The 23,318-nt window shown below is 41.4% G+C and overlaps 1 protein-coding gene across 7 annotated transcripts in view; it reads right to left on the bottom strand.

The window, feature by feature from the left end:
• The window catches only part of cep131 (centrosomal protein 131), a 147,429-nt gene that overhangs the window by 103,278 nt on the left and 20,833 nt on the right, over positions 1 to 23,318 (bottom strand). For 5 of the 7 annotated variants that reach the window (XR_009507578.1, XM_059948375.1, XM_059948374.1 and 2 more), the window contains 3 exons: positions 22,388 to 22,502; positions 19,526 to 19,653; positions 10,413 to 10,526 (listed from right to left, as the gene is read on the bottom strand). Coding sequence is in view for 6 of the 7 variants with exons in the window: in XM_059948375.1 (XP_059804358.1) it covers positions 10,413 to 10,526; positions 19,526 to 19,653; positions 22,388 to 22,502 (357 nt within the window). In the remaining variant the exon portion in view is untranslated. Of the gene's footprint in view, positions 1 to 10,412; positions 10,527 to 16,557; positions 16,590 to 19,525; positions 19,654 to 22,387; positions 22,503 to 23,318 lie in introns of those variants that run through there. The other 2 variants (XM_059948379.1, XM_059948378.1) reach the window with 2 other exon arrangements.

Raw genomic sequence — 23,318 nt, 5'->3', positions numbered from 1 at the left:
TGATTCCAAAATTCACGGATGCTCAAGTCCTTTATTCAACCTGTCTCACCCCGGTGGATCTTAGGACCTAGCGGAACTCCAGACCTTATTTAACCTGTCTCATTTCAGTGGACATTAGGACCCAGCGCCAGAGCTCTGAATGTGCAGTGTTTCTGTTCACGAAAATAATCGCAAACACAGTTGAAAATAAAGTGGAAATATGAAAAGCCATTGGAAAGAGGTGAAACGCCATCGGTCATTGGAAAAGCGTTAGGCTACATCGGTCAAAGATCAGAACAATTTTAAAGGATAAAGTGAGAAAGGCTCTACCCCGATGAAAGCTACAATTATTACTAAGCAATGCAGTGGTTTAATTATTAGGTTTTGGGGTCTTGGGTTTTTGATCCTCCAAATCAACCCGGCACAGTGGAGAGTGCACTCCATAGCGATCTATCACTAGATCGAACTCAGGAATTTCCCAAGCCCAGCGCTGAAACATTTGTTCTTAAGTGTTTTATATGGAAAGAAAGGTAAAATATATACTATATACTAAGACAAACATTTGACTAACTGATGCTAAATAAAACCAGATGTACCTGTTCTGACTTACTTAGTAAGAGAACTTCCGATTTTTTTCAATCCCGATGCATGATAACCCACGCACATCCTCCCATATACTTTAAATCATCTCTAGATTACTTATAATACCTAATGCAATGTAAATGCTATGTAAAATGGTTGTTATACTGCATTGTTTGGGGAATAATGACAAGAAAAAAAGTCTGTACATGCTTGAACAACAAGTGCTGGAAGAGCACTTCCGGGAGTTCGCGATTCGCAGTTGGTTGAATTCGCGCATGCGGAATCCGCGGATAAGGAGGGCTGACTGTATAAAGAGAAGAGAATGAAAGGTGAATGGGGTTAATATAACTGGAAGCTTTGCGTGAAATCAGTTACAGTTTCATGCACTGAGTTGTATAACATAAGACAAACCTGTTGGAACACAACAATAAATGCAAAATCTGGTTTACTGAAAGTTGACCAAATTACTAGAATGCTTTGTGAAGACAACGAAATTTTAAACTTTAATTCTTAACAAACTGTCATAGAACTACTATGTTGATGAATTTTCTGTTAATAGATGGCTAATGGGAAAGAGCAACTTTGCATGTCAAAAAGTCATGACAATTAGCATATTTGCGACCTTGGGCACCAAAGCAAGTCATAAGTCCTCGAAAAGAATAAATCAAAGGATCATTTGGCAACTTGTTTTAGGAATGGGCTTATGACTTGCAAGGGATAGGACTAATTAACTGTATAAGTGGAAGTCAAATGCACACTTTACATTTTAAGAGCCAATACAGTACAATGACTGAGCAAAAATCAAAGCAGTTGATTTAATTCAGGCGCAGCGTTGTTCCGTAATTATCCCAATCCAACTCTGACAAAAGTTAATAGGTTTAGAATTCTACCAGATCAACAAAGGAACTGAGTGTGCACCTACAGTAAATAACAAATGTACTTTAGGAAATTGCTAAGATTACTGTGTTTCTGTGTTTATATAATGTTTGATAACACACAAAGAAAAATAATACTAAGCTTTTCTGTACATGTTTATTCATTATCATGTAATATCAGACAAAATATATCATTCTGATGATAAAGGATATGAATGCTAAAGTTGTAAAACAAGATGGTAATATTGCCAGGAATGACAGAGGTGAGTGATTCATAGACAAATGATCATAGAACAACAAACACATAGTTTGAGCAGCACACAAGAAGGTTGTGGACTTGGAGAAGCCCAGAAGCCACAGTCAAACAGACTACACCACAATCATCAAGTGTTTCAGGAAAGCAGTGCAACAGTAGGCATATCCAGAAGCAGACTCACCATGTTCCATTAGACCTGGCTTGCATGAGAGATTCTAACAGGCTTGATCACTGTCTGGTACAGGGGGCTACTGCACAGGATCTGAAGAAGCTATAGAAAGCTGTAAAATTAGTCAGCTTCATCATGGGTGCCAGTCTCTGTAGTATCCACAACATCTTCAAGGAGCGGTGCCTCAGAAAGGCAATGTCCATTAATGAGGACCCCCATCACCCAGGACATACCACTTCTTATTGTTACCATCAGGAAAGAAGTACAGAAGCCTGAAGGAAAATACTCAACGATTCAGGAACTGCTTCTTCCCCTCTGCCGTCTGATGTCTAAATGGACATTGAACCCATGAACACTACTTTTAATGTACTTTGATGTAATTATTTAATATAAATTTATATACTTGCTGTAATTCATTTTTTTTCTATATTTATCATGTATTGCATTACATGCTGCCAATAAATTAACAAATTTCATGACATACACTGGTGATATTAAACTGATTCTGATTTGGACATGAAGATGAAATACACTGTAGCAGTGAAGAATAGATATGAAGCTCTGACAGTGGAGAAACCAGTTGAAGTTTAAAAAGGCAGGGTGGATGGGTCTAATGAAGTGATACCGAAAACAAAAAGATGGGCGACAGATGAAATTCTGGATCTAATGAAAGAAAGACAGAAAATTATGCCAAAGAACACCAACAAGTACAAAACTTTGAACAAAGAAATCAAGCAAAAATGTAGGGAAGTCAAAGAAGAATGGATAACTGGAGAATGCGAAGAGGTACAGAAACTAAAAAATTCTGGCAATATGCAAAAGAAGGTGCTAAATATTCTACATCTAATCGATATCTGAAGATAAATATGGATCCACACTCATGGAAAAAGCAGATATACAGGCTAAATGGTTGACTTGCTGATTTGTTTGAAGATACAAAAAGAGAGAATTCAATAATTACTATTATGCAATCAGAAAGTAAAGCAACAGTGGGGAAAATGAAAAAGAATCAGGCATTAGGACCAGATAGCATTACTATAGAAATTATTCAAGCACAGAAGAGTTCAGGATTGAAAGATTGACAGATTTGCTGAATGAAGTATATGATAACAGGAAAACACCAGAGGAAATGAGCTAGTCTGTATTTATTGCATTGCTGAAAAAAACATGGAGCAATTGAATGCAAGTTACAGTTTGCAATTAGTTTGATGAGTTATGTTGTGAAATTCTTGATACAAATCATTATGATGAAAGCATGAAACCGGAGACTGTTCAAACAGAGGTGTGGCGAGGCATAAATAACATAACTGACTTCAACCAGCCTAGCCGCAGAGCCTCAGAATGCAGTCGTGAATGGGCTAATGAGCTAAACCAATTCTTCAATAGGTTTAACAATTGCACTCCTGTTCACACCCCCACCCCCCTCAGCACACCAGTCCAAGTGCTAAGACACCCAATGCTCCCTCAGCACCAACACCTCTCCTCCCCTTTTCAATTCAATGGATGAACAACACTGGTTACCACTGTCTACCTCCCCTCTTTGCCCTGCACCTACCATCCACACCTCCACATACCAACTGCTATCGACCCGATCTTCACCTCCCTCAGCCCCCACCTTCCACCATGGACTCACCTTCACCACTGAGCAGGTGAGAAGGACTCTGGGGAAACTCAGACATGGCAAAGCATTGGGACCAGACGGTGTGAACCCCAAGGTTCTGAAGGACTGTGCTGAGCAGTTGTGTGGTGTTCTCCAGCACGTTTTCAATCCGAGTTTCAGCCTGGAAGGGGTCCCAAAACATCATGTGTGGTCCCAGTACCCAAGAAGGGCCAACCAAAAGCCTTGAATGTCTACCATCCAGTGGCCCTGACTTCACACATTATGAAGACCCTAGAGAGGTTGATCCTGGCTCACCTCCGACCTCTGGTCAGATCAGACCTCGATCCCTGCAGTTTGCCTACCAGGAGCACATTGGAGTTGACAGGGCTGTCATCTCCCTGCGAACAGAACCTTCTCCCAGCTGAACAGAACCTTCTCACATTTGGATAAACAGGGCAGCACTGTGAGGATCATGCTTTTGATTTCTCAAGTGCCTTCAATACCATGCAGCCCTCATTGCTGTGGGAAAAGCTCCATTCAATGCAAGCTGGCACTGCCCTTGCATCCTGGACACTGGACCAACTGACTGGTACAGACCAGTTTGCATGGCTTCAGAGCTGTGTGTCAAACATGGCTATAAGCAGCACTGGGACCCCACAGGGGAATTTATTGGCTGCCTTCCTGTTCATCCTGTATAGCTCAGACTTTAGGTACAACACTGAGTCACGTCATCTGCAGAAATCCTCTGATGACTCAGCAATAGTTGGGTGTATAAAGGGAGGACAAGAGAATAAATATCGGGCCCTGGTGGAGGACTTAGTCAAATGGTGCAAGCTGAATCATCTGCAGCTCAATATCAGTAAGACAAAGGAGATGGTGATGGTCTTCAGGAAGACCAAGCCTTCACTGCTCCCTGTTGCTATTGATGGTGAGGACATGAAAGTGGTGAGAACCTACAAGTACTGTTACGAATGTGGAGCAAATCTGATGGGCAGAAGGGTCCCGAATCGCCAATGCCCACCCCCCCTTTTTGAGAATCGCAAGATCGCTATTATTTCGGGTCAGAGACCCAGGAAATGAGAGAGATACACATCATGTCAATAATGAGAGAGAGACACACACAGAATACACAAGGTTTGGAATGTCTCCTGACATAAGCGGAACAGAACCACTGATTACTGCTATTGTCTCTTGGAGAAGGAATTGTGTATTGAGTACTGTATTATTCAGTGAAACCCCTCAGGGGACAACCAGAGTGGTCTGGTTGAGGGATTGCATCATCCCAACCTGATTGACATCTGAGACCCCGTGAGTGAGGATAAAAGAGGGGCCTGAAAAACACCCCTTCAGACGCACCAGGAGAAACGCTAGAAATCCAGTGACAGCGTTTTATAGCGAAAGCTGGTGGGAGCTCGTGTGCATCCTCCCTTGCCTGGATGGCGGGCTCATCACTGAAGAACGGTTTAGCTAAAGGAGAGGTCACACTTGAACGGCCACACCAACGAGACACCGACGGATCGAAATCATAAAGGAAGGTTGGCAAAATACTTAGTGGTAACTGTTCCCATTCTCCTATCTCTCTCTCTCTCTCCAACAATTGCAACACAGCGACACCCAAATGTCCGCAGCCTGTGTGAACTGCAGCAAACTTTATATTTCCATCGAACAATTCATTATCCCCTAGACAACGATAGAGCTTATTTCTTATTGATTATTATTATACCCGCACTTTTAGGTTTAGTATTGACAACGTATATCATCTGTATATTTGCTTTGATATTATTTTTGTGTATTTTTACTAATAAATACTGTTAAAAATAGTATCATCAGACTCCAACGGACGCCTCTACCTTTGCTGGTAAGTAACCCAGTTACGGGGTTCGTAACAGTACCTAGGGATGCACCTGGATGACAGATTTGAGTGGAGCACCAACACAGCAGCTGTGTACAAGAGGGCCAGAATTGCCTCTACTTCCTGAGGAGACGGGTGATGCCAACAGGCTTAATAAACTGATTAGAAAGGCTGGCTCTGTTATAGGAGTCAAAGTGGACACACTGGAAGATGAGGTAGAACAAAGGACCCTACGGAAAATCCTGGCAATTCTGGACAATGATTCCCACCCTCTGCAAGCCACTTTTACAACTCCTTTGCTTGCATCTTCAGAAATAGAAATCTCCTATTTGCATCTTTAATATCTCTATTTTCCACTTTCATGGTTCTTTTGAAGATCCTGACCTGGAGTTACACGCTGACTTTGTTTCTTTGCGGGAATGGGACCCACTCTCAGGGTTTCACAATTGGCTGTTATTCGATATGTCAAGGATGAGGCCTAAGAGATTAGCTCGCCTTCAGAGTTCCAGGATCTTGTGTTCCTGGAGAAGGGCAGACTGAAGGTCGGTGTCTCTGTTGGAATCCGGTGTGTCATGGGAGATGGAAGATCGAAAGCAGCAAGCTGGTTGCTGGCTATGTGCCGATAGACCCAAGTTCTTTGGGCACAGTGCTCAGATAAAGCAACACAATGGACTTTTAACATCATAAATCAGTGGGTTGTTTGTTATACCTCTCCTCTCACCGTGAAACGGAGACACCTCTTTCTCCCTTATTAGGGAGAGCGAGAGCCTGTGGTATGTTGAATACCGGGTAAACGAGTAGTCTTTGGGGTACTACAAATCTGCGTCTTTACTGATGCTTTCCTGCATGCTTGAGTGCTCGGTGGTGGGTGCCGATGCTTTTTTTTACTGGTGTGGGAGGGGGGGATTGTAGCTTTGCTGCTGCTTACCTGTGCGAGTGGATGCCGGGGGGGGGGGGGGGGTGGTTTGTGGAGTTCTTACATTTAACTGTCATTCATCCTTTGGGGGCACTCCTCTGTTTCCATGGATGGTTGCAAAGAAAACGTATTTCAGGATGAATATTGTATACATTTCTCTGACATTAAATGTACCTTGGAAACCTTTGAACTTTTAGTAATAAGACTTAAGACAACTGCATTATATGAGGTCAATCTGACCCTCGGCCATTAGGCTCTATAATGCATCAACCTATCGTTGGGGAAGTGATGACCCCTCCTGTTAGACTGTTACCTATTTTTAATTCTTTTACTCCTCTTCTAATATTTCTATATCTGTGCACTTGTAATACTACTGTGACACTGTAATTTCCTTTGGGGTCAATAAAGTGTCTATCTATCTAACTAACCACAAGACGATTAAATGTATGGTTGTCACAAATACAGAAATGTGAACTGAATTTCAATTACTTAGGGAGCATGATAACATCTGACGGTAGGGCTGATGTTGAAATTACGAGGAGGATTGGGGTTGCTAAATGTGCATTTGAGCAAGATACTAAAGAATGACATAACTTCTATGGGTATGAAACTCCGAGTGTTGCGGTGCTACTTTCATTCCACACTAACATATAGAAGTAAACGCTGGACAATATCAAAGCAAAATGAGGGAAGACTCAAAACCGCAGAAAAGTAATTTTTAAGAAGAATGATGAAAATATTGTGGAAGGACAGAGTGACGAACGAGGAAGTGTTGTGAAAAGCCGGAATAAGAAGAGAGCCAATATCATAAATCAGGAAACAGCAGCTAGAATTTCTGGGACACGTACTGAGGAAGAAGCTCAAACATCTTGCAATGATGGGATAAACTGATGGGAGAAACAGTCACAGTTGATAGCACATGACATTCATGAGTTACATCAAGGTACGGACAGGCAGAAGTTTTGAAGAGCTTATTAGAACTTCTCAGATTAAAGATAGATGGAAGACCAGGATCGCTGGCATCTTATGACATGGCACATAAATTTGATGATGAATATCAGACATGTCATATCAGATGAGATCAGTTTCAGGTTAGAAAGGCTGACTCTGTTATAGAAACTAGACCAGAGGGCACAGTCTTAGAATACAAGGACGTTCCTTTAGAACAGAGATGAGGAATTCCCTCAGTCAGTGAGTAGTGAATCTGTGGAATTCATTGCCAGAAGGCTGTGGAGGCCAAGTCATTAGGTATATTTAAAGTGGAGATTGATAGGTTCTTTATTAATAAGGGTGTCAAAGGTTACAGGGAGAAAGCAAGAGAATAGAGATGTGAGGGATAATAAATCATTCTTGATGGAATGGCGGAGCAGACACAATAGGCCAAATGGCCTAATTCTGTTCCTATGTCTTATGGATTTGAAAAAGAGGCAGGGAATACTAGATTTCAGTAGGCGCAGAGGTGACACATTATAGTTATCTAGCTCCACGTAGTACAGGCTCTCTACCTAATAAAGTGACCATGAAAGTGTATGCTCGTGGTCTTCTGCTTCTGTAACTCATCCATTTCAAGTTTGGACATGATGTGCATTTAGAGATGTTCTTCTACACACCACGGCCATTCTCCTCTGACCTCACTCACCCACAGAATTCCCCACTGGATGTCATTTGTTTTTTGCACCGTTCTCTGTAAGCTAGACTGTAGTGCATGAAACTTTCAGGAGATCAGCAGTTTCTGAGATTACTCAAACCACCCCCTCTGGCACCAACAAGTATTCTATGATCAAAGTCACTTAGATCACGTTTTCCTCATTCTCAAGCTTGGTCTGGTAAACCTGTTGACCATGTCTGCATGTTTTTAGGCACTGAGTTGCCTGATTAGATATTTGCACTAAAGATCAGATGTATAGGCATACATAATAAAATGGCTACTGAGTGTATATACATGGTGACAATTTCACCCGAAAACACCGAGCACTCTTGCCTTTTGAGTCACAAGACAGTGAGTTCAAGTCATAACCACATAAACTTGGGCATAAATCCAGGGTGAAAGTCCAATACTGCATTGCTGTTCATGACTGAACTTGTCAGTTTGTGTATGCAAATCAAATCTTCTCTTACACAAAGCTGACACCTGTTTTTTAAACTCATTCCATTATCAGAGTAAATGTTGAGCTCATAACTGTGCCAACTACTGACTGATTGCTCAACAAGAAGCCAGCCTGGATTCAATAGGCTCAATAGTCTTTCCACACATTCACCACTCTCTGTGTGAAGAACTTACCCCTGACATCCCCTCAATACCCATTTCCAAGCACCTTAAAGCTATGCCCCCTCATGTCAGCCATTTCAGCCATGGGGAAAAAGCCTCTGGCTATCCACACAATCAATGCTCCTCATCATTTTGTTCACCTCTCATCCTCCATCACTCCAAGGAGAAAAGGCCAAGCACGCTCAACCAACTCTAAGGTACGCCCTCCAGTCCAGGCAACATCTTTGTAAATCTCCGATGCACTCTCCCTATAGTATCCACATCCTTCCTGTAGTGAGGTGACCAGAACTGAACACAGTCCTCCAAGTGGGTTCTGACCAAGGTCAAATATAACTGTAACAATACTTCATGGGTCTTGAACTTATTTCCATATGCCTTCTTAACAACACTATAAACCTGCACAGCAGCTTTGAACATCCTATCAACAGGGCCCCAAGATCTCTCAGATCCTCCACGCTGCCAAGAGTCTTAGCATTTATATTATATTGTCCTCAAATGGACTTACCGAAATGAACCACTTCACACTTATCAGGGTTGAAGTTCATTTGCCACTCCCACTGTAACCTCTGATAACCCTTCAGACCATCCACAATACTCCCAACCTTTGTGTCATCAGTAAACTTACTAACACAGCATTCTACTTCTTCATCCAGGTCATTTATAAAAATCGAAGAGGAGGGGTCCCAGAACAGATTCTTGTGGAACACCATTGGTCACCAACCTCCATGCAAAATACAAACAATCTACAATCAGCCTTTGCCTTCTGTGGGCAAGCCAATTCTGGATCCACAAAGCAAGATCTCCTTGGATCCCTTACTTTCTGAAGGAGCCTTGCATGGGGAATCTTATACACTACATCCATCGCTCTACCTTCATCAATGTGTTTTGTACTTCCTCATAGAATTCAATCAGGCTCGTAGGGCATGATCTGCCCTTGACAAAGCCATGCTGACTATCCCTAATCAGATTATGTCTCTCCAAATGCTCATAAATCCTGTCCCTTCAGTATCTTCTCCAACAACTTTCCCACCACTGAAGTCAAGCTCATTGATTCTATAATTTCCTGAGTTATTTCTACTCCCTTTCTTGAACAAGGGAACAACATTTGCAACCCTCCAATCCTCCAGTACTTCTCCTGATCACAGTGAATGGTACTGCTGGCTTGAAGGGCTGAATGACCTACTCCTACTCCTATTGTCTATATATAAATAAATAAAGTCAGGGCACCTCTCCAACCCACACCTCCAATCTCATCTCATTGATTGGTACACCCGACTCCAAATAACTTCTGTGAAGGCATTACCCCAGAGGTTCACATACTTTTTTCCAACAAATGGATTAATTTTCTTAATAAATAAATGAACAAGTATAATGGTTCTGTTATTTATTTAATTAGGTTATCCTAATCTAGTTCTAGAACTTACATAAAGATCACATAAATCACATTCTAGGTCATATTTATGCAGAAATAGAGAAAATTCTACAGAGTTCACAAACTTTCTAGCACCACAGTATGATGACATATATGTACTTTGGTAATAAATTTATTTTGAACTTTTGAGCTTTAGTCCAAAGCAGTAAATCATTTTGTTTTGCTGGGGGGGGGGGGGGGATTTCTCCTACAGGCCAATAAAGTTCTACCCTGAGCCCAAAGGCTCTATCCTTCTTTTTAGAAATATACATTGGATCAACTTGCTCCAAAGAAAACGCTCAAACTGAAATTTTATTTAGAGATACAGCTCGGTAACAATCCTTTGCATTGAAATCTTCTGGTATTCCCTTTAATATCCATCAATAAAGCTAGTCGAAACAAGAATAACATGTTCACAAACATTACCAGCAATATAACTGGCTGATTAGACTAGGATTTAAAACTGATTTTATTTCTACTAATATTGAAAATAGTGAACTTACTTGAGAGATGTTGCTTTCTGGTTAGAGCTTTTTGGAGTCAAGGGCTTGTCAACAGTAGAGTAGTTGTTGTGCAACATTGTGGTGACAGAATTCCCAACAGTTCCCTTGTTGCTCCTAAAAGCAAAAACAAGGATGATTTATTCCACAAAGAAAGCTACAACATAGCCAAATTAGGATAAAAATACTGGTCCATGAACTGGATCTAAACTACATCTACATTAATTACTCAGTTAAGCAAACTCAAATAGTTTTGCTTGGGGTATGTTTTAGAACAGTACAACACAGGAACAGGCTCCTTTTGCACACAGTGCTTCATCAGACCATGATGCCTTCTGCCTGCCCATGATCCAAATCCCTCCATTCCCAGCCTGTTCTTGTGCTGGTGCAAATGCCTCTTAAGAGTTGCTAACACATCTGCTTCTACCACCTCTCCTAGCAGTGTGCTCCAGGCACCTACCACTCAGTCTTAAAAAAAACTTACCTTGTAAATATCAATTAGAGTTTCCCCTCTCATCTTAATGCCCACTGGTATTTGATTCTCTCACTATTTCTTACAGAGTAATCAAACAGTAGTTTTGGAAATTTGTTGAAGTAGACTGGAGATGGCAGCAATTCAATTGTAGAAGACGGAGAAAAATACAATCTCTTGGCTTCTCTGCCCTGAATTAAACTTCCTCTCATTTGGCAAGTGGCAGCAGCATTGTTAAAAACACTATGACCCAAATTCTTCCTTGAGTAGTGAGCTCCACAATGAAGGAACTCGGAATATATGAAGCATTTTTCCTTGCTGTAATATATAGAGTAACCAGTAACTTTAATTATAAACTTCAATGATCAGGCTGCTCAGACACCTTCACAGCTTGGTAATCTGTAGTTAATATTGTAAAATAAGCAGGCTGCCAATGTATTTACAAGCTCCCACAAACAGATGAGTGACAATAACCAAATAATCTGTGCTAGAGATGTTGAATGAAGGTATAAATATTGGCTGGCGTCTCTGGATATTATGGCTGCTCCTCTTAAATAGAACAATCAATATTTTGTGCCCATTAAGAAAGCAGATGCGACATGTTTTAAAAATAGTTTTTAATGGATAGCATCTTTAGCACCATATTATCCCCAAGAATTGCATCACCCCAAATCTTTTTCCTCGAGCTTCTCAAATGAGACTGTAAACTTCCACTTTGGCACTCATAAGACTATGAAGTAAGTGCTACAAAGTGAAGAAACAGTTGGCATTGCTGATAATTGAAATCTATGTTATTAATTATAAAGACTTCATATAATGATAGGCATCCATTAGTCTCATGAGACCATGAATTTGTGCCTTGGAAGGCTTCCAGGGTGCAGGCCTGGGCAAGGTTGTATGGAAGACCGGCAGTTGCCCATGCTACAAGTCTCCCCTCTCAATGCCACCAATGTTGTCCAAGGGAAGGGCATTAGGACCGATACAGCTTGGCACCGGTGTTGTCACAGAGCAATGTGTGAAAATCATATCATATCATGAAAAGGTTGTTGAAGGAAAGCTTCACAGGAGCATTCACAACGGTTATTGGTGCAGATAGAATGAAGGCTGGAAGTAGATAACCAGAGGACAGGTGTTTTCAGAAAACTGACAAGAACATCCAGGGACCAAAAAAAAGATTTTATTTTACACAGAGTTGCAGACTCAAATGCAATGCTTGAAATCTACAGGAAATAGCAGAGCAATAGGACCAGTAAATGGTGAGTTGGATAACCTCTGAATAGGTTAGCACAAATGTAATGACCTGAATACCCCCCCTCCCCTGCTGTATAATTGTACCCATTTAAATAGCAATGTGATTCATCTACTCAACCAATTTACAGTACTATCAACACCTTGCAATGAAGACAGTGGGCAAAAATCAATCATGACATCATTCATTTCTTAACTTTTTTTAATTTCAAGTAAATTTGAAAGATAACTCAGCTTGCACAAATATTTTGAGGATGATGGCAGGATATTCAAACATGATGGCCAGATATAGTATTAATGGTAAGACTCTTGGCAGTGTGGATGATCAGAGGGAACTTGGGGTCCAAGTCCATAGGACACTCAAAGCAGCTGCGCAGGTTGAATCTGCTGCTCAGATTAAGAAGGCGTACGGTGTATTGGCCTTCATCATTCGTGGAATTGAATTTAGGAGCTGAGAGGTAATGTTGCAGCTATATAGGAGGCTGGTCAGACCCCACTTGGAGTACTGTGCTCAGTTCTGGTCCCCTCACTACTGGATGTGGAAGCCATAGAAAAGGTGCAGAGGAGATTTACAAGGATGTTGCCTGGATTGGGGAGCATGCTTTATGAGAATAGGTTGAGTGAACTCTGCCTTTTCTCCTTGGAGTGAAGGAGGATGAGAGGTGACCTGATAGAGGTGCACAAGATAATGAGAAGCATTGATCATGTGGATAGTCAGAGGCTTTTTCCCCAGGGGTGAAATGGTTGCCACAAACGGACACAGGATTAAGGTGCTGGGGAGTAGGTACAAAGGAGATGTCAGGGTTAAGTTTTTTTAAAAACGCAGTGAGTGGGTGCGTGGAATGGGCTGCCAGCAATGGTGGTGGAGGCAGATACAATAGGGTCTTTCCTTGCCCTTCCTCCCTCACCACCATTCAGGGCCCCAGACAGTCCTTCCAGGTGAGGTGACACTTCACCTGTGAGTCGGCTGGTGTGGTATACTGCGTCCGGTGCTCCCGGTGTGGCCTTTTATATATTGGTGAGACCCAACGCAGACTGGGAGACAGTTTCGCTGTCTCCTACGCTTGGTCCGCTAGAGAAAGCCAGATCTCCCAGTGGCCACACATTTTAATTCCACGTCCCATTCCCATTCTGATATGTCTATCCATCGCCTAGTCTACCATCAAAATGAATCCAAACTCAGGTTGGAGGAACAACACCTTTTATAAATATATATATAAAAAAACACACACACACACCTGGGTAGCCTCCAACCTGATGGCATGAACATTGACTTCTCTAACTTCCGTTAATGCTCCTCCTCTCCTTCTTAACCCATCCCTGACATATTTAGTTGTTTGCTTGTTCTCCATCTCCCTCTGGTGCTTCCCACCTCCCCCTTTCTTTCTCCCAAGGCCTCCTGTCCCATGATCCTTTCCCTTCTCCAGCTCTGTACCACTTTCGCCAATCACCTTTCCAGCTCTTAGCTTCATCCCACCCCCTCCGGTCTTCTCCTATCATTTCGCATTTCCACTTTCCCCCACTACTTCCAAATCTCTTACTATCTTTCCTTTCATTTAGTCCTGACAAAGGGTCTCGGCCCGGAACGTCGACAGTGCTTCTCCTTATAGATGCTGCCTGGCCTGCTGTGTTCTACCAGCATTTTGTGTGTGTTGTTACAAGGATGTTGCCTGGATTGGGGAGCATGCCTTATGAGAATAGGTTGAGTGAACTCGGCCTTTTCTCCTTGGAGCGATGGAGGATGAGAGGTGACTTGATAGAGGTGTACCAGATAATGAGAGGCATTGATCTTGTGGACTGTCAGAGGCTTTTCACCAGGGCCAAAATAGCTAGCACAAAGGGGCATAGTTTTAAGATGCTTGGAAGTAGGTATAGAGGAGACGTCGGGGTAAGTTGTTTTTTTTTAAAAAACGCAGAGTGGTGAGTGTGTGGAACAGGCTGCCAATGACAGTGGCGGAGGCGGATATGATACAATCTTTTAACAGGCTCCTGGATAGGTACATGGGGCTTAGAAAAATAGAGGGCTATTGGTAACCGTAGGTAATTTCTAAGGTAAGGTCGTGTTCGGCACAGCTTTGTGGGCTAAAGGGCCTGTATTGTGCTGTAGGTTTTCTATGTTTCAAGAAAAAACAAAAGATTTTTTCAGTCTCTGAAGGACTCTAGTATATTAACTCATCTAACCAAGCATCAATTGCTGTTATAGCGTCCTCTACCTCATCTGGACTATTGCACCACTTTTTCAGTGCTAATAATATCTATGTACAAAACTAGAAAATAGAAACAACTATTTAGTATATTTAAGTATTCCACAGCACAACAAAAGAGGACAATCAAATTCAGATTCAGATTAAGAGAAATGTTAGGACTGAGGGAGAGGAAGAAAAAAAACTGCACCAGTCACAGAAGCATCGTTGCTGAAAGAGGTCAAAGGCTTGGAATTCTGTTGTGTGATTATATACCAACTCTCCACCTACAAGGCTCACCCAGGATTATAACTTGTGCAGCTACATTATGTACTAACTTGTACAAGAACCTCTAGGGATGCTCTCAGCTGACTAGCATCGGATTAACTATGACACCCAACACCAGTAAAATTTTATGGCTACAGTCAGTACATTCCTACACAATAGATTGCAAAAACCTTCTTTTTGACAACACCTCTCAAACACACAAGCTCTGCCAACTGGTGGAACAATGTTAGCATGCATGTGAAAAATGCAAGAATTGGCAAGCTTCCCTCCAAATCACAAACCGCCTGACATGGGAATGCAAACTGCAGGTCTGTCCAATGTAGAACATAGAAAATCTACAGCACATTACAGGCCCTTCAGCCCACACTGTTGTGATGACCACGTAACCTACTCCAGAAGCTGCCTTGAGTTTCCCTACCGCATAGCTCTCTGTTTTTCCAAGCTTCACTTAAAAGACGGTATTGTATCTGCCCCTACCACTGTCACAGGCAGTGTATTCCATGTACCCAACCACTCTGTGTGAAAAACTTACCTCTCACATCCCCCTTGTATCTACTTCCAAGCACCTTAAAACTATGCCCCCTCAAGTTAGTCATTTCAGCCCTGGGAAAAAACCTCTGGCTGTCCACACAATTAATGCTTCTCATCATTTTATACACGTCTATCAGGTCACCTCTCATCCTCCATCGCTCCAAGGAAAAAAGGCCAAGTTTCACTCAACCTATCCTCATAAGGCATGCTCTCCAATCCAGGCAACATCCTTGGAAATCTCCTCTGCATTCTCTATAGCATCCAAATCCTTCCTGTAACGAAGTGACCAGAACTGAACACAGTATTCTAGTGGGGTCTAACTAAGATCTTATATATAGCTGTATCATTACTTCACAGCTCTTGAACTCAATCCCACAACTGATGAAGGCCAACACACCATATGTCAGCAGCTTAGAGTGTCCTATGTACATGGACCCCAAAATCTCACTGATCCTCCACATTGCTTCATATTATATTCTGTCTTCAAATTTGACCTCCCAAAATGAACCACTTCACACTTATCTGGATTGAACTCCATCTGCCATTTCTCAGCCCAATTCTGCATCCTATTGATGTACCACTCTAAACTCTGACAACCCTCCAGACTATCCACAACACCCCCAACTTTTGTATCATCAACAAACTTACTTCCCTTCTACTTCCTCATCCAGATCGAAGAGGAGGGATCCCAGAACAGATCATTGTGAAAAAGCACTGGTCACCTGACGGATGGGAGGTGTTATGATACAACAACAATGAATATAGAATTGAGACAGGTTTTTTTTATATAAACAAAACATTTATTAAACACTGCTCAATAAAAATGAAAAGTAAACAAACGACTAACTGAACTGGAAGTTAACTGCTAAACAGCAACTTAAAGCGATATATGCAAACACAGTTCTTAAAGCGATATATGTGAAAGTCCAAATGATTTACACAGTCAATTAAGAGAGACTTTCCTTAAGTAATGAATTCCTCGACGACGTGATGTTACTGCTGATCCCAGCCGAAATATGCCTTGCCTGAAGGATTTACAAAGGAAATCCTTTTTATTTCTGAAGGAAATAAAAACGGCTTAAAGCACTGACATTCTCCCTTATGAAACGCTGCGTCCAACCCTTTCTGCTTTCACAATGCAGTGGCTATCTCAGATGCAGGTTACTACCTTCTATACGAGGATTCAATAAGGTTGATCCTGTATTACCACAGACGACACCAACTTTACTCAATCCTTCGGGTTTTTTGTACTTCGATAAATTCTTCACTCTCCGACTGGACTAAAATTGGCAGCGTTGTGCAAGACTGCCGGCAATAAGCTTTGAGACTTAAGGCAGGAAGTAAAACTCCACTTTAAAACAAAACTACGTCATGAGACAAATATGTAGCATAACGGAGTAACTGATGAATTAAATCACGAACTGACCTGCGTCACAGCAAGGCTTTCCCGTTTTATACCTGTTGGAAGAAACCATCACATGATCACTCACTGGTGGGAAAATTACATCATGTGACCTCACATTGGTGGGAAATTACATCACCCTACCATCACAGGACCATTACATCATGCTCACCAGATACTCAATCACATCATGGTCATGGTCAAGATATCCACGGGGTATGTAACAGAGAGTAAAATGTCCATGGTTAGGGTGAGATGCATCCTTGATAATACTTTTTGCCCTGCCCAGGTGGCGTTTTTGATTAATGTTCTCAATGGTGAGCAATTGGGTGCCGATAATCCGCTGGGCAGTTTTCACCACCCGCTGGAGAGCTTTGCGGTCCAATACAGGACAACTGCCATACCACACTGAGATGCAGTTGGTTGAGTATGCTCTCAATGGTACAGCGATAAAAGTCCGTCAGTATCCTGGGAAAGAGGTGAGCTTTCTTGATGCTCCACAGGAAGCTGTTGTGCCTTTTTGATCAGGATGGAGGAGCACAGGGACCAAGTGAGATCATCGGAAATGTGGACACCAAGGAATTTGAAGCTTGATACATGCTCCACTACAGCTCCATTGATGTAGATAGGAACGTGAGTGTGGCTCCTAACATGCCTGAAGTCCACAATGATCTCCTTGGTCTTCTGGGTGTTAAGGGCCAGGTTGCTGCCAGCACACCACGCAGCCAGGTGCTGGACTTCATCCCCGTAGGCCATCTCGTCATCTCCTCTGATCAAGCCAACCACCATGGTGTCATCTGCTAACTTGATTATGGAGTTAGAACCATGTACAGGAATGCAGTCATAGGTAAAAAGGGAGTACAGAAGAGGGCTCAGCACACAGTCTTGAGGCATGCCGGTACTCAAGAGTGAGAATGGAGGAGAGGTTGTCTAACTTAACAGATTGGGGTCTGTTAGTCAGAAGGTCCAAGGTCCAATTGCAGAGGGATGAGCTGATACGAAGCTGATGAAGTTTGGTGATCAGCTTGGAGGGGATCACAGTATTGAATGCCGAACTAAAGTCAATGAACAGCATTCTGATCTAAGATTTGGGGCTGTCCAGGTGGGTCAGGGCAGAGTGAAGAGCTGTGGAGATGGCATCCTCTGTTGACCCGTTGGTGCGATAGGCAAATTGACGGGGATCCAGGATGGTGGGCAGACAGGATTTCAGATGTGATAGAACTAGTCTCTCAAAGCACTTTGCAATGATGGGGGTGAGTGCAACTGGGCAGAAGTCATTCAGGCCCATGGCAGTGGAATGCTTCAGCACTGGCACGATAGTGGCAAGCTTGAAGCTTGTAGGACAACTGCCTGGGCCAGGGACAGATTGAAAATGTCCGTGAAAACTCCGGCCAAATGCCCTGCAGACTCTGAGCACACGGCCAGGTATTCCATCCAGACCAACTGCCTTCTGTATATTCACCCTGCTCAGAGTGACGCTAACATCAGAGGTGGAAAGTCAGAGGGCAAGTTCACCAGGTGGGAAATCTGCTTTGAGGATGACCTCCTTGTTCCCTTGGTCAAAGCGAGCGTAGAAATAATTAAGCTCATCACGGAGGGAGAGCTTGAAGGGGGCATAGAAAGTCTGTAATAATCTGTATGCCATGCCATATGCTCCGTGGGTCCAAGGAGTTAAAATGCTCCTCGATCCTCTATTTGCATGTATATTTAGCCTGAGAGATTGCCCTCCTCAGTTTGGCCCTGGCTGAGCTGTAAGCCTCCCAGTCTCCAGACCTGTAGGCTGAATCTCTGGCTTTGAGCAAAAGGCGAACCTCTCTGTTCATCCATGGTTTCTGATTGGGGAAAACTTTTGTTTTTGTGATGTCACTCTATCTACACACTTGCTGATGTGCTCAAGGACAGAGTTGGTATCTAAGTCAATGTTAATCTGAGAGTCTGTGGTGGCATGGGCAGCAAACGTGCTCCAGTCTGTGTGCTGGAATTGGTGCCGAAGAGCAGAGTCAGCACCCTCCAGCCAGATCTTAAGAGTCTTCATCATGGGTTTCACACGTTTAATGACCAGGCTATACTTGGGAAGCAGAAACAATGAAAGATGGTCAGACTGTCCCAGGTGGGGGAGGGTAGTGGCTTTGTAAGCGTCAGCCACTTTTGTGTAGACACGATCTAAGGTTTTATTTCCCCTTGTGGTGCATGATACATTTTGGTATAAGATATAGGAACAAGCAAAATTATTTCATGAAAAATTAGGACTGGATTATGTGTATGATTTCAATGCAGGGTGAGTTCAGCATTTCAAGCAGCGACATGACATAAAATCTTATGCAGTGTGTAGTGAAAAACAGATAAAAAAGCAGCTGCTGAGTCTGTTGATGAGCTTTAAGTTATTATGAAGTGGGTTAGAGGCGTTTATTTATTTAATCCTAACCTAACCACCTGTAATTCAGCAAAATCACTAATCTGGCACTGCACAGGTCCCAATCATTCCCGATTTGTGGTGGTCAACCTGTATTATGTATTGCAGTGTACTGCTGCCACAATACAACAAATTTCACAAAATATGCCAGTGATATTAAACCTGATTTTGAGTTTGTCAATGTCACCACTAGCTGTGTGACATTGTATCAGCTGTACTTCCCATACAGTATGTTGAACAATGACAAATGCGCAAGGTTCACCGATGTAGTCAGTTTGTCAATAAATTACTTCATCAAATAAAAATAAATTGAAAATTGTCCCTTTATTATGAAGAAGAGTATATTAAATCTCCATCTAATTGTGTTATTCAGCACTATTTTAAAATTATTAATTCTATGGGATTGAATCACAACGGTTGGCATGATCTTCTCATGATTCTGTCCTCTATCACATTCATAGTTCATCTTTGATCAAAAAAGCTAACATTGACAATGAAAAGATAAAATATACTTACACTCTATAGGAAATAAGTCATTTTGTTTCTAAATATTTTGTTCATATTCTTCCATATACTAACCGATTGTTGGCTGTAAAGTTGGCTGCTAGTGCTACACCCAATTCCCTCCTTTTAGATAAGACTGGCACATCTGTACTGCTGCTGCTGCGACCACTAATAGGAATTGGAAAAACTCTGGGCTCCTCATCCTGTCAAAGATTTAAAAAAAAGGTTTGTCTTTTAGAATAATAATGTTTGTGACTTCAAAAGGATTTTGAGGGCACACACACTATCATTCTAAAACACTTACATTAATATTTCAACCAATAATTTTGAAATAAATTGCAAATATTTGTAATAGGTAAACACTGCCCCTGCAAAATTATATGCAAGTGTTAGAAGATAATTGATATCAAAAACATCATTTTCAAATAGTTACAACAAAAAGGAAGTCCTCAAATATATTTTTAATAAAGTGTATACCATATAACTTGTTTAAGATGACCAAACCATTTTATTTGGCCAAATAAATTGCATCATGTATAGGAATCAACAGCATTGGATTGGAGAAGTACTGGATTCATTTTTTGAAACAGAAGGCATTAAGGTCATAAAATGCAAATCAATCCTTTTGAGAGCTCAAAATAATTAGGAAATATCACAGCATTTCTGCAGAACTGAAGAGATTAAGATTAGTTTAGTAAACAATCAAACTAGCCTGACTAAATTTATAAAAACTAAACACTTCTATGAACGCAATACTAAATAACATTCTGGCAGAAGACTTAGCTTTCAAAGGTATCTTGAAACTCATTTGGATTGAGGCTTTCCATCTTGTTTTAAATTTAGCAGTGCATTTGAACTCTTTTCTCATGCATTAGCTAAAGGAAGCTGTGATAATCTACATAATGAGTGAACAAATACAATGGTAAAATTTCCATCATTATTTTCCAATGACAGTGCAGTGCGTACCTGAGGATTTTACAAGTTTTACCTGGTTCTGCAATAAAGATCAACTTTTATTCGCCATACCTGTATACATTCATATGTATTAGAAATTTGCTGCAGTACATACTTCATTGTACAAGCATACAACCAAACTGAAATCAATCTCAAATATGAATTTTCATAGTAGCAAGTAGAGAAACTGTCCAGTTGGTGGAATGTAATGTTTAATGATTTTTTTTCTTTCTAGAACATGGGTAGCATGCTGATTCCATTAATCCAAGGATGTGAATTTGAATTCCTCATGGTATCTGATGAACTTAAATTTAAGTCATTTCATAGGACCAAATTTAAAAGTTCATGAAACATCAAACTGTTGTAAAAATCCACCTGGCTCACCAACAGTCTTTGAGGAAGGAAATACACTACCTTCACCCAATTAGAAATGAGCAATTCCAATGTGATTGACTTGTAACTGCTCATATCCAGGGCAAATATGGGCTGTTGCTAAGTAATATTATTATTTACATCCCATGGATGAATTATTTTAAGAATACTGAATTAACCACTCTTTGCATACTAGCTTACTTAGAATAGATGGAGACCTTACACATTACTTCAGACCTACTCAGAAAGCAGAATGGAGACACGTGAGGGGACTGAGGAAATGTTAGGATTGAGGGAGAGGAGGAAAAAACTGGACCAGACACAGAAGCATTGTTGCTGAATTCTGTTGTGTTATTATATACCAACTCTTCATCTACAAGGCTCACCCAGGATTATAACTTCTACAAGTTAGTGCAGCTGCATTATATAAAAGAACTTCTACTGGCTGACTGACATCCCATTAACCACCTTCAACACTCACACAACACCAGTCAAATTTTATGGCTACAGTCAGTACATTCATTCCTACACAATACACTGCAAAAATTAACCTTTTTGACAACTCCTCCGAAGCACACAAGCTCTGCCATCTGGTGGGACAATGATAGCTTGCATGTGAAAATGCAAGAATTGGCAAGCTTCCTTCCAAATCACACACCATCTGACATGGAATTGCAAATGGCAGGTCTGTCCACTATCTTCCACAGATGGACCGCAACGGTTCAGGAGAACGGCTCACCATCGCCATCTCCAAGGCAATTAGAGATAGGAAATAAATACTAACATTGCTGACTTCTCTTTACAATTTACAGATAAAAAAATAAGAAAGACTAGAGGACATAGAAGAAGAATTAGGCTATTTAGCACAGTCTGCTCTGCCATTACTCTCTCATTACTGATTTATTATCCTTCTCAACCCCTTCTGCTTCCTCCCCATAATATTTGCCGCCCTTACTAACCAAGAACCTACCACCCTCCACTTTAAGTATACCCAATGACCTGGCCTTGACTGTCGAGAGTGGCAATGAATTCCACAAATTCACCAACCCCAGCTAAAGAAATTCTTCCTCATCTCCGTTCTGAATGGATGTCCTTCAATTCACAGGCTGTGTCCTCCAGCCCTAGACTCTCCCACAATTGGAAACATCCTATATTTCAATATTCAGTATGTTTCAAAGAGATCACCCTCATTCTTCTGAACTCCAGAAAGAACAAGCCTAGAGCCATCAAATGCTTGACATGTGATCCTTTCATTACCAGGATCATTCCTGTGGACCTCCTCTGGACACTCTCCAACAACAGTGCAAAATGGGACCCCGAAGCACTCCAAATTCAGTCTGAACAATTTTGACTCTTAAACATTACTACAGCTGTTTACTTTGACAAGCAGAACTATATTTTTCTCAGGGATGTACACCAATTCTGTATTATATTAATATCTGATCATTTCTACAGGGAAATAAAGTAAACAGCGGGATTTCTGTCTGTTTACAGCATTCTAAATATTGAACACAGATTAAATCCTGTATCATATTAAATGCTCCTATTTTGCAGGAGTTATTGAATTTAATCCCACCAGTTTTCATGTCTGAATTATAAGTTTATAATTACCAGAACATTCCAAGTGGTTCTCTTCTCTGAGGAGGCCTTGGTCAAACTGGACAGCTTTTTCCTTCCATCTGCAGAGCTATCGAACAGAGCCAGGAAATCATCTGTTCTTTCCTCACTGGGGAGAGATATGTGATGGACAAAATTAATGGACTTATTTCCCTAAACAAGGGGTTCCCAACCTGGGGTCTTCAGACCCCACACTTAATGGTAGAGGTCCATTGCATAAAAAAAAGGTTGGAAACCCTGCTCTAAAGCATTGTAGATTTATGGAAAAAAATATATTTAGTGTTTACTTAACGTTTAGCCAAAAAACAACTTTTTTATTTTTTCAGAAGCCCCCAAGATATTTACGAAATGCTGTAACTGCTGAAATGTAAAGACAACGCTTAAATTTATTTGTCACATGTACTTCAAAATACACAGTGAAATGTATCAAATCAACCAGGATTGCGCTGGGCAGCTCGCAAGTGTCACCATGCTTCCAGTGCCAACACAACATTCCTACAACTCCTCACCTTAATCTATATTTGTTTGCAATGTGGGAGGAAATCCACAGTCACGGAGCAAACGTACAAACTCCTTACACATAAGGGCGAAAATGGAAACCCAATCTTACAGCTGCTGCTATAAAGCATTGCACTAACCACTACAGTACCGGAACACCCCATATAGAACATGCAGCAGCCAAATTGTCACTAATCCCATTTTTTTTTTTATGTTCATGCTGGAATAATAAAAGCATGTCTTTTCAACCTACTGGGACTTCTTGGTCCACTCTTTTTTTTTTAAATAAAAGCATGCTTACCAACAGGCAAAATGGACATTATCATTCCTGAAACATCTTGCATTACTGGAGAAATTCCAATGTGCACAAGTAAATCCACTGTGGGGCTGGCACAAGGCAAGCCATGATGAGAGAGGCTGGGAATAT

This window comes from Hypanus sabinus, chromosome 23, assembly GCF_030144855.1.
Source record: "Hypanus sabinus isolate sHypSab1 chromosome 23, sHypSab1.hap1, whole genome shotgun sequence".
Taxonomy (NCBI): domain Eukaryota; kingdom Metazoa; phylum Chordata; class Chondrichthyes; order Myliobatiformes; family Dasyatidae; genus Hypanus; species Hypanus sabinus.
The sequence above is the reverse complement of the archived record's forward strand: the minus strand, read 5'-3'. Positions and strand labels throughout refer to the sequence as shown.